Genomic DNA, 18,420 nt, shown 5'->3' with positions numbered 1-18,420 from the left:
TGTGGGGGATCTCTGGGTCACTCCTGGGAGATCAATCGGCTGTCTCCGTGCCATGGGCTTGTTCAAGAGAACTGTCCGGGGCTATACAACAACAACAACAACAACAACAGTCTCAGCATAAATCCTTCATTATTAATTCCCCCTCTTGTAGAGGTGTGTCCCCAACTGTCAACGACTTTCTATACTACTGTTCTCAGTCCCTTTTATATTCCCTTTGATTGGTATGTGCAAATTGAAGTCCAACCCTTTGCATACATTTCCGTTAACTATGTAGCTGTCTCTGCTATTAGCTAGGTGGCTAACACCTATTTTAGGGTGAATCATTCACACTGTGATGAAAGCATGAAACTTGGCAGTGATGTTCTTATGTAGATACTGTTTAAATCCAGTCGATTAGCGAACTCAAAATTTATCATGGTGGCCATTTGTTTAAAAATGACTGCCAAAATTGCTAAAATGTTCCATAAACTTTTTTATATTGAATTTTGGATGTACGAGCATCAATACAAAATGACAGAATTACAATATTATCTATAAGAGGTAGTTAAAATTTTCAATTTACATAATTAAAATAAATTGAAAATTTTTAAACGACCTCTTAGATATAATATCTAGTTCTGTGATTTTGTATGGATACTCGTACATCCTAAATTCAACATTTAAAAGTTTATGGAACATTTTAGCAATTTTGGCAGTCATTTTGAAGCAAATGGCCACCATGATAAATTTCGAGTTCGCTAATCGACTGGATTTAAACAGTATCTACACAAGAACATCACTGCCAAGTTTAATGCTTTCATCACAGTGTGAACGGTTTTTTGTGTTAGCCTCCGAGCTACATTGTGTGCAAATATTTTGGGCTAGTTGACCGGAACTGAAAAATCTATATCGCTTTCAAATGATGCTACAATATAGTCACCGTCCAGGTTTTGGAAAACGACCACCGTAATCTATGTGGAAACAAGCCTTACCTGAAACCATTCCTGAAACAGTAAGGAAGCCATCAATTCAGCCAATTTTACCTACGCAGACCATTTATCCAATTTTACTCTTACTCAAACAAAGCTAAATATTGCTCCAGATTCCTTTTTACTTCTTGATGTTTTACAGGATCTAAGGCTCATAGTGGATCTAACACACACATCTCACACACTTGGACATACAGATACAGGCACATACATGAGACACAACACAGGACTGTTAGATGACACAAACACAACCACTGAGCTTGGGGAAACTGCTGTCACTTCCTGTGGCACTCTGGTTACTAGGGACGCCACAACATTGGCGCCGCCTTTCTCACCACACTCCGCGGGACATTTCCTGAGGAGGAATAGCCTCATCCCCTCATAATCTATGGAGATTGTCCATACTCGAACCTATTAAATACTGAACTTCAAGCAAGGGAGCAGCACGTACCATATTATTTAAGTCATTGAGTGTTTAAGTTGTAATTTAATTAAATTTAATTAATTTAGATTTAATTTAAATTAAATTAAATTTAATTTAATTAAATAATTTATATTTAATTTAAGTCATTCAAAAAAAACTGTCTCAAACAGGGAACCATGATTGTCATGGGACCCGCAAGGCTAACCCCCGCTCCAGCCGGGAAAATGGCCTTAAAACGATCATTCATATATATATATTGAGTGTATATTCCGCATGCTGTCCATACCCAAGGAATAGCTTTAGAAATTACAAAGTCAGTTCTTACCTGACGAGTTGAATTACCCAAAATTCTGACAGTCCCAATTTTGAGGCAATAAAAATCAAAATCTCATTTATTGTACAGAAATTGTCACACACCCTTGGATGTGATGGGTTTTCAAATCCACACCAATAACACCACTTTGTTGAAAATCCCACAGCCACATGGAGCCCAAAGTCCAATTGAACTGCTCAGCTATCAACTATTGTTCTCCTAGGGTCTGGTGGACCTTTCACCTTGTCCAATAACGACGAAGACGGCAAGCTGTTCATGTTTCTCCGATTTCACCATCCCCAGATTTAGTTTATACCATCCAACGTTTCAGTGTGGATCGTATGAAAGTGTGGATGTGTATGCTTCACCAGTAAAACGAAATCCATGGTTTCAAAAAAGAAAATAATATATTTTAAAATACCAAGACGTGCACATGCACACACAAACTGATGACTGTGATGACGACTGACGAAAACTGATGATTGTGAGTTCATTCACATACAATGTATCCAAAGATCCTTCAGCCATGAATCTTTCACAGTCTCTGTGCATGCAACAACACTTATACATGCAACAGAGAAGACATGCAAAACACTCACAGGCAACCTTTCCTTTGACCTTTTGTCCTTGGTTGCAAGTTTGGTTGTTGTTGTTGTTGTTGTTGTTGTTGTCGTTGTATAGCCCCAAACAGTTCTCGTGAACAAACCCGTGGCACAGAGACAGCCGATTGATCTCGCAGGAGCAACCCAGAGATCCCCCACATACAGTATGGTGTACCCCAACCTTCACAAAGTCAGGGCCACGACATAGTTAGAGAGAGCGCGAGAGAAAGAGAGCGCGAGAGAAAGAGAGCGCGAGAGAAAGAGAGCGCGAGAGAAAGAGAGCGCGAGAGAAAGAGAGAGCGGCAAGAGGGAAAGGCCCGGTCCATGCGGAGTGCGGACCGATCGGCACTCTGACCGTGACTGCACTGCCCTGACGAATACGGGCAGCAGGGAAGAATGGGGAAGATTTGGCCCTCGACTTGCACTAGGTGGTACAACCACCACGAAGAGGCATCCCTGATAGTTTGATGTTGTTGTTGTTGTTTATGTCCCACCCAGCCTTGGTTCAAGTTGTTGATTAACTAGAGCGAAGAGGATTTCTATCTTGGTGCAGGTCAGAAACCCAGTAGAAAATCAGGGAGCACGCCCAAAAGCATGGCTCTTAGGCCCACCTTGGTAATCCACCCAAGTTATTCCAATGCAGCCCAAGTTATTCAAACAGGTGAGAAACCACGGGAAAACATCAAGGAGCATGCCCTGAAGTGCAGGCAGTACTGAGGACAGCCTCATGATTCAATATGGCAAATTCATGCTCAGTCAATCAAATAAGTCCTCGTGAAGATCAGGCTTCACGTCGTCGCACTGTGTAATCCAGAGTTCCAGTTCCAAAGGACCATTCCTGCATGTGAGCAGGTCACCAAGACAGAATTTTACCATAGAGGGTTCTCAAAAAACAAGACAGTGTCCTTAGCTGTCTTAAAATGAGCATACAGAAAGTGAGCTGTGTGTAGTGTTCTGCCTTTGTGTTTTCGATCATTTACAATTTTTTCCTGCCTCTGTATTTGCCCCCTCATCCATGATCATCCTGGCTGAAGTCTACCATTGGACCACTATTGCTGCAGTTGTGGTGTCGTGGGATGGGCCAGTGTGCTTATGGGAGTATCTATGAAAGTCTCCATCTTCCTATTCAAGTATCATGCCCCCTCCATGTCCAAAAAGTGGTGGAGACAAGGGGAGGGGTCAGGATGTCAGGAGTGCACACCACGCTATATACCTCATTGATCCTGCTAGGTCTTCTCTTCAAATGAGTGACAGATAGCATGTTCTTCTATACATTAGGAAACCACGATGGAGGTAAAAATCTTACATTCTGTCCTTGATGCGGTTCATAATGGTCAGCATGACAAACATGGCCGAAAAACACCTTGATGCACTTCCACAAAAAAATTACATTTTATACCTCAAAATGTCTACATCCAATTCAATACAGTATTTGTAACGGTAGGTTACACATTACCTCTGATACCTCTGATAATTATGGCCCATATACCTGTATCATCCATGTACCCGATTGTGCCACATAAATTGCCATTATCCATAGCTTTATTGATTATTATTAGGATATTTAACGACCACTTTTATGCAGATTAAGGCTAAATTGTGTCAATGAAGATAAATATGAAAACATTCCAAACTATATTGCCCGTGGCGAGTCAATCATATGTTTGAAGTTTCACAATGATCTGTTAATAGGTGCTGGAGGCTAAGATTTTAACGTTTTTTTTCAATCCAATATGGCCACCAGACCACATGACCAATGAGGTCATAAATTTAATTCTTCACTCACATCGGGTCATAGATCAGAATATATGAAGTTTCAGATTTTTCAGATAAGGATTTACATTCAACCAACTATGGCTGGAATACCACTTCACTGATGATGTCATCATTATCACCTTCTTTTTTTTACCCAATAGTGAGATTATGACATATGCCAAGATTCAATTTTTTTTGTTGAGTAGTTTCAGAGAAAATGTCAATTTTCCCCTTTAATCCAATATTCTTGCCATACCATGTGACCTATGACATCAGAGTTATCACTAAAATATTATCCATGCGGAGTCCCTCCTCTGTTTAAACTTTCACATTCATCAGACAAGCAGTTTCAGAGAAATTTTTTAAAATTGAAAATATATAGATGTGGACACACAGATGCACAGACTGACAGACACAGGCATTATAATAGTCTCACAACCCCTTCGGGGCGAGACGGGTATAGTTACAAACATTTGCCCCATGATGTGCACTTGATCGACAGATTCAAATGCAAGTGTCTTTTGTTTATATGTTTCCTGTCCTAATTTCTATATATTCCATCATGTACATGCTGGCTCTTCTTTGAGGGTTTATTTTTACAGGATCTATGGCTCTTAGTGCAGCTGCCACGCATGCACATCTCACACACATGGACGTGCAGATAAATAGACGAAACACAACAGAGGACCGTTAGATGAGATAAACACAGCTGCTGAGCTTGGGGGAAGTGCCGTTACCTTTTGAGGCCCTCTGGGTACCAGAGACGCCACGACCATGGTGCTGCCTTTCTCAGCGCACTTCGCATGCCGTTATTCGTAGCAGTATGAATTATTTTATTGCTTGAAGAGGGGGTTTGATGATTGCAGGTTAAAATACAAATCCACTTGTGAAGGCATTATTTGCCAAAATACTTGGTTAGCAGCTCCCACTTACCTGTTAGGAAGATGCCACATCACATGGACGGATGGGTGGGTGGATGGATCAAGTTGAGAGGAACATACATGGGAAATGCAACTTTAACATTGCCATTAGTCACCCACCACCGAAGGTCTATACTAGATTGAAGCAGTTGAAGACATAGAATCTCATTTGTTATTTGTAACCATAGGGATACCCATTGTGCATATCGCATATGCCTCAGAAAGGTAGGTTTGGGGTGGCGGGGGAGGAAAATACTGCACAGAAAAGGGAGAAGAATGTGTGGTCACAAGAGGGTTAACTCATGTGCACATAACATGTGGATGGCCAGTGAGACTGAAATTGGCAAAATCCGACTTTGTGATTTGTCTTAAATGTTTGACATTTTTCTCAGAATTTTAACTTTTTTTACTGATGAATAAAAAAAATCATAGTAATGCCCGGTTCAGCACACCACCTGTTTCAGCTGGCTTTCCGAGTTCACGTGAACATCACACGTCTCACAATAAAATGTCTTGTCTTGCAGACTCGTCTTGATGGTTTCCTCAGGGTCTTGTGGCCGAGTACCCAACCTTGGAAAGGCCTTGATGACACCACCACCATCACGAGCTTGGATCATTGTCTTGTGCTTAGAACCTAAGGATAGAAAACATCAAAGGGTCTCACCAAGCCCATCAAAGTTGCTCAATCATTTGAGTTATTTTCTCAAGCAGACAGAGCAAGCTGGTTAGGCAAGAATTGCCCTGGTCAGATAGGTGGGGAAACTACCTGCTATTTCCCCACTTCCTCCCCCCGCCCCCTTTACCTCTTACCAAACCCCCTATTGTGTGTGGGCATACATGCTCACACACACACCTCTCACTCCTGTTGTACAGAACACTGAACATTTTACATTTAAAACCAGATAGTTGCTGTTTCGTATGCAGCCTGTGGCTGCTGGTTGCATCATTTGTTTGGAAGTGCATTTGTGCCACAGATGCAGTGCCCCAATTACAAGTGAGCTGGTACTCAATTTGCCAACCTCGGAAGGATGACAGGCCAAGTCAACCCACCTGGCATTCATTCAACGATCGACCGGGATTTGAACTCATGATCCTAGGATCCCAAGCCGGCACCCTAACCGCTAAGCCAACACCAGGCTTACCAGATAGTGAATAGAGCACCTGACCACGCTCGTGCAGTCTTGAGGAAAACGGACATGGGCGGGGTCTGTGAGCAGCAAATTTGATTGGCTGAGATTATAAGTAAAATGCCATTATATTTTGTCCAAGTACTGCTAAACAAAAGGTTTTTGAAAGCACCAAAATGGTGATTTGTATTCTCCAGTGTTCAAGTGTATAGTTAAATTGAAATGAAATAAAGATTTGAAAGTTGTAGAATTTTTTTTTTTAAAGTTTACCGCCGTTGATGCATTGTCTTTTACACCACCTTATTTAACACGTTACAGTAGTTCTTCATGCCTGTTCGTGTCCTTTTTGACATCCTTAAAATAGTAACTTTCCTGTTTGGAATGTTTTTCAATTTTGTTGTTGAAGCAGACTAAAAACATTAGTTCACTACTCTGTGCATGTGTGTTCGGTACGAATTCAGAGTCAAAGTAGGGGAAGGCGGGGCAAGTTGAGCCAGTTTTTGTTCTTGGAATGTTAGGACTGAACTTACTGATGATCTTGCACAAATGAGTATCTTGCCTTCTAATTTAATCCTTGGGAAACATTTTGTAGCTAGTTCTTACTTTCTATCCCCACACTGAAAGTCACTGTGACCTTTGAAAAAACGGAGGCCAAATGGCTCAACTTGTCCGCCTGAGGGGTAAGTTGATCCAACCTCTGGGGTAAGTTGTACCACATAGGGGTAAGTTGATCATTGCCCCAAATAAAGATAACTAAAGTAGAAAACCATTGTTTTGCCAGAAAAATATTTAATGTTGTAAAGTTCTACAACACTGAACGAAATGATTACCTTGTGTTCATGGTTATAGTAATCAGTTACGAACAAATTGAGTCACTCTCATAGAACAACAAGATTGTCAACTGTGGTAAGAAAAGTCAACTCAATCCACCTGTCACAGTTTCAAGTCACAATTAAACAAAAAGTATCCCAAATAGTTGATCATTGCCCCAAATAAAGATAACTGAAGTACAAAAATTGGTCTGCCTGAAAAATATTTAATGTACTTGTTACAACACTGAACGAAATATTTACATGTACCTTGTGTTCATGGTTATAATTCAATGTGGCAGCTGGATTGAGTTGAAAACAGCTGCCACAGTTTTAAGTCACAATAAAACAAAAGTGTCCCAAATACACCCAGAAAGGCCAACAGTCAGACTGTGGCAATTAAGGCACAATATCTTGCTCATCAATGCCAGCTTCATCATTTGGATCTGGAACTAAAACTAAAACATGTCAGAAATCAAGTCAATTAAGCTGCCAAACTGACAAGTCACAATTGAACACAAGTTGTCCAGAACAACGGGCAGAACTGCCAACGCACTTAGGCTGTGGCAGCTTACGCACGATGTCTTCCAGTTCAAATCCAATGACCGGGGTAATAATATGGTATTCTGTAAGCGGTTTGAGCCTTTGGGGAAAAGCGCATTATAAATGCTAATTATTATTATCTCCACCAACATGAGTTGGCAAGTTGAGCCAGACCCTACTGGGCAAGTTGAGCCATGGCTCGATTTTCTCCGTAGGGTCTGCCTCAACTTACCCCAGTCTGAACTTTCTGAGATGTCTCCACATACACACATATTCTATGCATCCATCGTATTAAAGTCTATGACAAGAATGGAGACACATACCTGGACTAACAATTGCCATCTGATATCCATATTATATCAATGCTGCATATGGAAGAAACGTGAACTTACCTGTTTTACACCTTTTTACTTTTATGGCTGAAAATTGGATTTTTCCCTCTGCAACACTGGTTTCTGTTTCAATTTAGAAAACAATATGGCAGAATTTGGAGTTATGCAATGGGGCATCTATAGATGGCGCCACCACAAAGTCTGACTCATTCATAACTGGCTGGGAGGTGGTGGCTCAACTTACCCCTATGCTCAACTTGCCCCGCCTTCCCCTACTGCGAAACTACAGGTTCGTTTTCTGATTCACGTTCCAATTCGTATTCAAAATAATTAAAATTAAGTTGTTCCTCAATCATTAACTGACATCTGTGGACAGACAGACGGACAAAGTGGACCAATCGCTTAGCCCGACATGTCGCTTCGTGCGCGTGGGGTAAATTACCCGCTACACCATCAGTTATAGAGCCCTTTGGTGAAGACGTACAGTTTACGAAACATAACCAGAACCGAGCAGGTTACAATGGAGTGGAATTTTTGGGTAACTTGCCCCATTTTTCTTGCTGGCCATAACTTGTCTCACCTTAATTTAAAAGTAAAAGCAAATACATGACTAGATGCACCCACACACCAGATTAGACGTGAGTAGTTTGTTTATATTTCACGATATTTCGCTCACAAGGTTCAGACATACATGGTGGCGGCCATCTTGGATTTTGACGTGGCGACCCAATTTTCAATAGCGTTCTGCCTTATGCCTAGATACACCCACACACCAGATTAGAAGTTGGTACTTCGCTTATTTTTCAAGATATTCCGCTCACAAGGTTCAGACATACATGGCGTCAGACATATAGATGTGACCAAGGGCAAGGGCAGGCCACCATGACCAAGGGCAGTTTGGGGATGTTGGATGGCGGCGGCCATCTTGGATTTTGACGTGGGTTGCACCCACACACCAAATGCGAATGCGGTCCTTCGCTTACGCACGCATGCACGCACGCATGCCCACACGCACGCACACCCGCCTGCACGCACGCACGGACGGACGGACGGACGGACACACGGACGGAGGGGAAAACCATAGTCCCCTTTTCACTCCACGGTGCGACGGGGGACAAAAAGGTGAAAATGCTCAACTTTGTTCATGTCATAACCACCATATTAACTACATTATGAAACTTCTGTCAATTTCTCATAATGGTGAAATGATCAAAAATGTGAATCAAATATAAAACCATTGTATTCGCTTAACCTCACCTTCTCCTACCACTTTAATTCTCCAAAACACTCTCGTTTCATTTGTCCTTTACCACTCAATTGCAAGCCACTTCAACAATCACAATTCCCCAAGTTCATAAAACCTGTCACTTTGATAGCTTTGAAAAGACAACCCTGCAGACTCAGGAAACTGCTGGATGGATAGATTTCAAGCCTTTTTTTTCTTTTCTTTTTAATTCTAGAGGGCAGTAAGATTGTAAAAAAGGGTCGGGATGTGAATGAATGAGTGGGAATGCAGGATGGAATTTGCCCCTAAAACTAAATAGACAACATTGAGCTTCATGTCAGAATTAGTTTTTTTTTGCCATTCCAGGTCTTGAGGCCTTTCAATCAACTTCAGCACTGGCATAAACTGCAGGACAAGCACAGGTCTGGTGATCCAGTTAGTACTGGCTGGAATCAAGTTAAAATTGCTACAATTTAACCTATGACCTTAAGGGCTTTAGATGTAGTTCTGATTTCAGGCCAAGAATCAATGTCCATGGGGGCTGTCCTCACCTTTGTTGTGTGCTTCCAGCTGTGACCGAGAGTTCACAATCACTTTGCACAAGGAGCAGTAGAGCAAACGCTGAGCCTTAACATCTTCTGACTCCGCATCCTTGGCAACATCCACACTCCTCTCTGTGAGCTTTACCAGACAGCACTCCTGAGGCTGGGTTGGGGTAAGTGCAAGGCTGCTCCGAGGGATGGCATTCATGTCACGTGTCGCCGATATTACTTCTCTATTCTCTACAGAATGGAAGTGGAGGGAGTGATGGACAACACATAAGGAACATTTCTGAGAAATGAAGAAAGCTATTACGAATTAAATATTTGTCATCATGTGTTACCCAAAGATGTACCTTTTGAGAACATGACAATACAACACTATCAGACTAAAGCCAAAATAGAAAATTAATTGCTCAGGAACAATACAGGAGAGTTGAAAGTTGTACCCTTTCTGCAATTGCGACCAAGAAGGAACATTGATTTGTGCCATGTGCACTCATCTGGCAGCAACATGCTGTTGATGAAAACCGTGAGCTCATTACCACTGGTTCATTAATGTAACAAGCACAAACAGACACTTGTTCTTAGGGAGGGATGTACAGTACAGTTTGAGCAGCAGATGGTTCTCTGAACATCCAGGCAAACACAAAGCAAAGTTCACTTAATTTAAAAACTTTTGCAGCCAAAGCAAAACAAATACAAGGCATCATTTCCAAATACAATGCATAAGGGATCCTTATTCATTGGAAAGTTTATATTCAAAATCTGGCTCGAAGATCTGTGGAAATATGGTCGTCTTGGTAACTGCATAAAAATTCATCACCAGCGAAGAAGCACAAAAGTCGAGGTATTGAGTATTTATCCCACGCAGTAGGGAAATGTGACAGCTGCCGTTGCAAAACATGGCCTACAAGAGACCTATGGCTGAGGATTAGAATGTCTTTTTTGTATACAGCGTCAAGGCTCGTGGAAGAGTGAGAATACAGAAAGGATCAGGATGCAACATAACAAAAGGAACAGCAGAAAGAGAAGAGGGACATGCCAACAGCAGGCCTAGGGACAAAATAAACAGAGACGGCCAACAATGGATGAGGGGAAGGGGAGAATGCAGGAGCTGGATAAGACGGATACAGAAGCAAGATTTGGAGCTACAGTCAGGGCCCTTAGGGATATTTTGGGGCCGTTTGGTTCAAATTCTTCCAAAAGCACCAAATTTGGCCCAGATGTTGCCCATGCCATACTCTTTCGATTTTTGACGGGCGCCAAGAAGGGCGCCCCCCCCCCGGGGGGCCCCATATTGGCGAAATACTAAATGGCCGCCACCCGGATTAGAGGAAAATCAGTTAAATAACCAAAAGGGTTGGAATCATGTATGATACCACTTTTCAGGGGTTTTCGAGGTCGAGGAATCCAATTATGATGTTATTTTGATGATTCGAGGTCAAGGTCAACCCTCAAGGTCATCTTAAAGGTCATTTTTGAGTCAAACATGTCGGTTTTTGAGTTTTTTGTCAAGATTTACGCGAGGTTCACCATTTTATGTTTCTGGGTTGGGTAATCGAACTCTGACCTTATTTTTGACAATTAGAGGAAATATTTACATGTCTATTTCCTAATTTTCAGGCATATGCAGTTCATCAGTCTAATTACAAAGGTACGGATTTTGATGTTTTATGAACTGTATGCCATATCCTTGTGTTAAATTTTTGTGCGATCATGATCCGGGTTCATGTATACATGATTGTATACATGTCATAAATATGACGTCATAGGTCATGTGACCTGGTGGCCATATTGGATTTTATGAAAACCTTAAAAATGGATCCCTGCCTTCATTTTTCGATCGATTCATTTTGAACTTTGACCACTTATAGTACGCCATGTGATTGGATGCATATCCTAATTATGACGTCATAGGTCAGGTGACATGGCGGGATGGACCGCTATGGTCCCCGGATCATACCGCCCTTGGTGCCCGTCAAAAATCGAAAGAGTATGGCATGGGCAACATCTGCGCCAAATTTGATGCTTTTGGAAGAATTTGAACCAAAATATCCCTCAGGGCCCTGACTACTAGTGGGTTAACTAGGTAGGAAAAATCATAGTTTTGGATGGGGGTAATTAGGGTTGCTCTGGGATACACACACATCTCACACACATTGACATACAGATAAATACAAAAACTCAACACACGGCTGTGAGATGAGATAAACACAGCCACTGAGCTTGTGAGAAGTGCCATTACCTCTACCTCCCCCTCTACCAGAAACGGCACAACAATGGCGCTGCCTTTATCAAGACACTTCACATTGTTAGGAAAAGGGTTAGAACAATAAAGATAAAGTAACTTTAGAATGAAAGAAAAGGAAGAAAAAAAGAAGCTGGGAGGGTGTGGCTTTGCGGAAATGCTCGTAGGATTCAGGAATGTGGATCTTCATAAGGGATCCCACAGGACTGGAACCATGTCCACCATTTGATATGGTAGTGAACAGTTGCGTTGAAGACCTGGAGGGAAGAATTAGTTAGATTGAAGAGAATGTGGAAGTTGGTTTCACAGGCAGGTAAAATGAGGAACAAATGAGTGAAGGTGAGCAGTGATTCTGGATTTTAGGAGTTTAACTAGAAGGGGGTTGCTGGTGGACCATGTGTGCCATGCAGAAAGATGTGGGGGGCCAAAATAAGGAGAGATCAAAGGTTGCAAGACCAGAAAGGAAGAGGAAGAAGACAGAAAAACCACTGACATATTCATGGTGGCAAATTGTGATAGGCCAATAGACTCAGCTTCATCGCTGGAGATTCCACTGATCTTGAAGGCCTTGGTTTCCATGGTGTCAAGCTGAGCAAGGTGTGAGGCAGGGGTACCAGCCCAGAAGGGATAGCAGTATTCCATCAAGGTGCAGATAAAAGCCTTGTAAGTAGACAAGAGTTCATGTGTGCCAAGGAAGGACTGTGCAGAGGATGACAGAGGATGCCCTGTTGAAGACTGGCATTGGAAGCCAACTTTGAAATGTGGTTTGCCCAAGAAAAATCATGGCTGAGAGTAAGACCAAAGAGTTTCAGAGATTGAACTTCTTTGAGAAGGTTGTTAATAAAGTAGATATGAGAGAGACAGAGAGAGACAGAGACAGAGACAGAGACAGAGAGAGAGAGAGAGAGAGAGAGAGAGAGAGAGAGAGAGAGAGAGAGAGAGAGAGAGAGAGAGAGAGAGAGAGAGAGAGAGAGAGAGAGAATGTGTGGGATTTCTTAGGATTAAAAAAACATATTCAAGGTTTTTAACGAGTTTGTGATTTTTTTCAAGGTCTGAAGAGAGGGAAGATGCTGCTGGCTGTCTATCTGAAGGATGAGGGATGTCATGGCAGAGAGTGGAGTCATCAGCAAAGAGATAAAGAGGATTTCTCAGAGAGTCAGACAGATCGTTGATGAAGATTAGGAATAGGATGGGGGCATAGAACACTGCCTTGGTGAACTCCAGGCTTAACAGGTAAAGGTTATGAAAGGATTGCGTTGAGAGCTACATGTTGGCTATGAGAGTGGAGGAAGTCAGTAACCCAAGAGTGGAGTTGGCCTTGAAGGCCAAAGGCAGAGAGCTTGGATAGCAAGGCGAGATGCCACTGTACAGAAAGCTTGGGATATGTCTTGAGAGATGGCCTTTATCTCATTTGTGACATTGAGGGCCTCCATCCATTATTGGGACAGTATACGCAGCCTGGTGTTGGCTTAGCGGTTAGGGTGCCTGCTTGGGAGCCTAGGATCGAATCCCGGTCGATTGCTGAATTAACGCCAGGGGGATTGACTCAGCCTGTTATCCTTCTGAGGTCGGCAAATTGAGTATCAGCTCACTGGTAATTCCCTGTGTGTTGCAGGAGGCGACTAACAGGGTTGGTGGCAGGAAGGGCATCTGGCCATAAAACATTGCTTCAAAAAGGGGACCACGGTGCCCGAAAAAGGCCAACCCCCGCTCTGCAGGGAAAAATGGCATCCAAAGGAGGTTCATACGCAGTATGTCCATGGTTGAATGACCTGGTCTGAATCCAAGTTGATAATCTGAGATGATCTGAATCAGTTGTGTGTGATTGGAGAAAAGGAATGATTTTATGTCAACTGCGATGATGGATTCTATAACCTTGCTGATGATTGGAAGTAAGCTAATATAAGGTCTGTGGTTAAGGGGATAGATTTATGTAGGTTTTCATGTACAATGCAGTGATGTTGGTTGACTTCCAAGCAGAGGGAACATGACCAAGGGCAAATTACAAGGTCACAAGGACAGAGAGAGGAAGTGTATGAGAAGCAGAGGAGGTTTTTTGGACAGGTGAGCTGATGCTGTCCGGTCCAGTTGCAGAATCAGTTAAGAGTTGCCAGACACTTCTCCACCTTCTCTGGTACAAAAGGCACAGAGTGCAGGAGTAGTTGTGTGTGACTGGGAAGGGTGTGAACAGAGCATTAGAAGTTGGGGACACAAGATTTGGAAGCAAACACTGAATTGAGGCATTCAGCGAGGGAAGAGTTGGAGGGGGGAGCATACTCCAGATACAGACTTAACTAGGCGCTACTGGGCTTGAGAGGAGGGAGACAAGGTTGAAAGGTCACTCGTAAGGTTGGGCAGATGTTGTTTCTGGACAAGTATGTGTCCACTCCTGAGAGTGAACACATACTTGTTGTGGGTTTTTTGGAATGATCTGAGATTGCCTTCAGTCGGATTTTTCTTCCAAGAGGAGAATGCCAGTTGTTTCAAGGCAACTGCCTCACCACAGAATTCAGTGTACCATTGGCGGGAGCATGGGTAAGTTAAATGAAGATGAGATGGGATGAATCTGTACATAAGATAGAGAAGGTTTCTGTGGAAGAATTGCCAGGCTGAGTTAATATCAGGGGCAGTAGATATACAAGACCAGTCCTGAAGTACGACGCATTCTTGCAGTTTCTGCCGGTTTGCCTGAGTGAACTGCCACACTTACTGGCACTGAGGCTCTTCTCTGAGAATGGCTAAAGAGATGTAGATCTTCATAAGCACGTGCCCAGATGAAGCAATTGTAGTGGAGGAAGAGCATGAAACATGTGGAAAAGTTGGTCATAACCAAATCCAGAAGAGAGGATTTGCCATTGACAGAAATCCAGGTGGAAAAGTTTACAGATTGAGTCAGTCCCATGGAGTCACAAAACTCCTTTGCAGAAATACAGTGGCTGGTTAGAGAGGTACCAACACGCAGCCAATTTGCATGGTGATAATTGAAATAACCACATATGAGTAAGAGAGAGTTAGTATGAGTGATTAAAATTTGGTCCACGTCATCTGTGAGACAGGTGAAGATGGAGCCATCACTGTTTGGAGGAAGGTACAACTCACAAACAAATAAGAGTTTGGAGCGGAGAGATAGTTGTAGCCATATGTACTTCTAAGGTTTTGGAGGTGTAACATGGAGAGTGAGAAATAGAGTTCTTGATGTACAGTGCAACTCTGCTGCCAAAAAGGAGTTCAGGTAGATAAAACCAGAGAAAAAACAACCAGGGAGAGACACCAAGTAGTCAGGGACGTCCTGTGGGAGGAAGGATTCTGTTAACCAGATGACATACAGTTTATCGGCAGTGACCTGGATTGAGAGATGTCAGGTTGGCGTAAAGGCCATGGTTGTTTGAGGTCCAGACAGTTAGGGACAGGGGAGGAGGGGCTGCTGGTCGGGTGCAATCATGTGGAAAGTAGCAAGGGGAGTGGGAGTGGGGCGGAGAAAGCTGGGAGGGTGTAGGGCTGGGGTGAATCGGTGAGAGCATAGTGCTGGGGAAAAGCTTGTAGGGTGCAAGGCTTCTGGAGAAGCTGGGGGCATGGGGATGGGGTGGAGCTGGCGAGGTGGGGTGTGTGGCAGGGTGGAGTTTGGGGAGTGCAGGATTGGGGGCGGAAGGGGATCTGGGGGTGTGGAGGGTGGCGAAGCCGGTAGTTGGAGGAGCGGGAGAGAGACCCTGAGGGTGAGAGGCAGGTGGGGAGCTAAGATGGGGTGGGCCAAGGGGAAGCTGAGAGTGGGTTGGATGAGGGCAAGCAGAGATGGGTCTGGAAGAGGGGGAAGAAGTTGGATGTGGTGGGGAGTGTAGTAACATGGAGGGGTTTGACACCATGAATAGACATTAAGGGGAATTTATTGTCATGTGCGCATAACCTCTGCAAAATGGACATCTCATTATTCCCAAACTGGATATATGGTGACAAACCTCATGGGTGGGGTGGCCAACATGTTTTTTGTTGAAGGCACGGAGGAAAATGGAGCTGCAGGCACAATAGGAGGCTGGATGAACGAAGCATTTAAGAGTGAAGTGGTTTTGGGAAATAAGCCATGTGAAAAAGAAAAGGAAGTTATTTTGATGAAGAAGAAGAATGAATGGGTTGTTCTTGACAGAGTAGTAAGGAGAGTAAGGCATTTTAAAATACATTTTGATGTGCCTTTTATGTTATGAAGAGCTTCTAAAGGAGGAAACATTTTATTCAGTTTGGGGTTATTGCAAAGCAGAAGGGTTAGGGAATGAAGAAGTAAAAATGCACGGCAGATTGACTCAGAAGTAACAACAACTGGGATAAAAGGAGTGAAAACGCACATGCATTAAAAATAGGAGTCAGAAGCAACTGCCATTTTAAATGATTTAAATTGATGGGGAAGAGAGGAGGAAGAAGAAGAAGAACATTTTTTTGTCCTTTACCAATTTTTTTTTAATATATGCTGGAAACATCGGCTCCCATCAGAGGCATTGATAAGGGGGAGAGGAGTTGGGCCCATGGCCAGGTATCCAAAATTTGGTGGAGATCAGCCCAGCCCTGTTTTTTCCCGATGATTTTCAGATGTACATACACACAGAGAATTGCCATATATAGTTTATTGGAATTAAACAGAATGCATAAGGAAGGGAGCAAAGCGAGGGTGGTGACTAATGGGACAGAGATAATTGGAGACACGTTGTGAGTATGGAAAACAATTGGGGAAAAATAGCAAAAAAAAAACTTGGGTAGGCCCAAAAATATCTGAGCCCGAGACAGAGGATGGAAATAAATAAAATGAGAATGCCAAAAACACGCAGAACTCAATACAACCAATAATCCACACAAACAGAAAACAAAATTTATGGTAGCCCAGCCTAATTCAGAACAATTAGCTTTTTGGAAGCAGGTCTCTCAAAGGACCAAGAGAAGTGTCCATGACCAGGTAACCAGATACGGAAATGTAAAGTATAAATCATTGTCGAAATATAGTTGCCTTTTTAAACACTCAAAACAAGCCTGCAATGCACTATATATACAGTCATGTGAAAAAGTAAGTTTGTTTTGTAAAGTTTTGACTTTTTCAACATATTTCAACATACAGATATTTGATCGTCATTTCAACAATATTGATAGATAAAGGTGATATAATATCACAAATATCATGAAACATTTACATTTTGTAGTCCATTGTATAATTTAAATAAACATGAATGCAAATTTTGCATGTGGAAAAAGTAAGTACACCCTTGGCTCTAATAGGTGGTAATGCCCCCTTTGGCAGAAACAACCTCAAGTAGGCGTTTCATATAACTGTCTACCAGTCTCTGATATCGACTGAGAGAAACTTTTTTGCCCACTCCTCCATGCAGAATTCTTTAAGCTGTGTGATGTTTGAGGGGTTTCTTGCATGCACAGCTCGTTTCAAATCCCCCCACAACATCTCGATGGGATTTAGATCTGGGCTTTGACTTGGCCATTCCAGAACCCTCCATTTCTTTGTTTTCAGCCATTCCTTGGATTGATTTACTGGTATGTTTAGGGTCATTGTCATGCTGCAAGGTCCACGTTCGGTTGAGCCTCAACTTTCCGACAGATGGCCTCACATTATCCTCAAGCACCCTCTGGTACAATGAAGAATTCATAGTGGATTCTATGATGGTGAGCTGCCCAGGCCCTGATGCAGCAAAGCTGCCCCAAACCATAATATTTCCACCACCATGCTTTACAATTGGTATCAGGTTCTTGTTGTCAAATGCTGTCTTTCGTTTTCGCCAAACATGTCTTCTGGTACTGTGGCCAAATAGCTCTACCTTTGACTCATCTGTCCAGAGCACATTGCTCCAGAAGTGCTGGTCTTTGTCTCGGTGTTCATTGGCAAACTTTAGTCTAGCCCTGATGTTGTTTCTGGAGAGCAAAGGGGTTTCCTCCTGGCACACCTCCCATGTAGATCAAATTTGTGCAGCCTCTTTCTAATGGTAGACTCGTGCACTTTGACATCAACAGTGGCAAGAGCTACCTGTAGGTCCCGTGATGACATTTTGTGGTTCTTTGAGACTTCTTTCAGCATCTTGCGGTCTGCTCTCGGGCTGAACTTGCTGGGGCGGCCTGGCCTGAACAAGTTGGCAGTTGTTCGGAATCTTCTCCACTTGTAGATGATCTTCCGTACAGTCGAATTATTGATTTCAAATTGTTTGGAGATCTTTTTAAATCCCTTGCCAAACTCGTCGGCATCTATAACCTTCTTTCTGAAGGCCTCTGAGAGATCTTTTGATCTAGGCATGGTGACGCCGCGCAATACAACAACAAAGAGCAAACCAAACTAAATGTCTGAGGTTTAAATAAGACAGGTTCCTCCAAGATCCTCTCTAACGATGTTCTAATCATTTGCACCTGAGTTGGTGCACCTGATTCTAATTTTAGGTATTTGAAGTAGTGATAAATGTAGGGGTGTACTTACTTTTTACACATGCGAAATTTGCATTTATGTTTATTTAAATTATACAATGGACTACAAAATGTATATATTATATCACCTTTTTCTATCAATATTGTTGAAATGAAGATCAAATAGCTGTATGTTGAAATATGTTGAAAAAGTCAAAACTTTACATCAGGTGT

The 18,420-nt window shown here is 42.6% G+C and overlaps 1 protein-coding gene across 2 annotated transcripts in view; it reads right to left on the bottom strand.

Moving 5' to 3' along the window:
• Nucleotides 1-18,420, bottom strand: part of LOC137437459 (zinc finger protein 385D) — a 952,094-nt gene that overhangs the window by 25,463 nt on the left and 908,211 nt on the right. For both annotated transcript variants that reach the window (XM_068131805.2, XM_068131812.2), the window contains exons 6-7: nucleotides 9,570-9,800; nucleotides 5,438-5,616 (exon numbers count right to left, since the gene is read on the bottom strand). In XM_068131805.2, coding sequence (XP_067987906.2) covers nucleotides 5,438-5,616; nucleotides 9,570-9,800 — 410 coding nt within the window. The remainder of the gene's footprint in view (nucleotides 1-5,437; nucleotides 5,617-9,569; nucleotides 9,801-18,420) is intronic.

This window comes from Myxine glutinosa, chromosome 1 (genome assembly GCF_964187855.1).
Source record: "Myxine glutinosa chromosome 1, kmMyxGlut1.1, whole genome shotgun sequence".
NCBI lineage: Eukaryota > Metazoa > Chordata > Myxini > Myxiniformes > Myxinidae > Myxine > Myxine glutinosa.
This window is presented reverse-complemented; position numbering and strand designations above follow the sequence as displayed.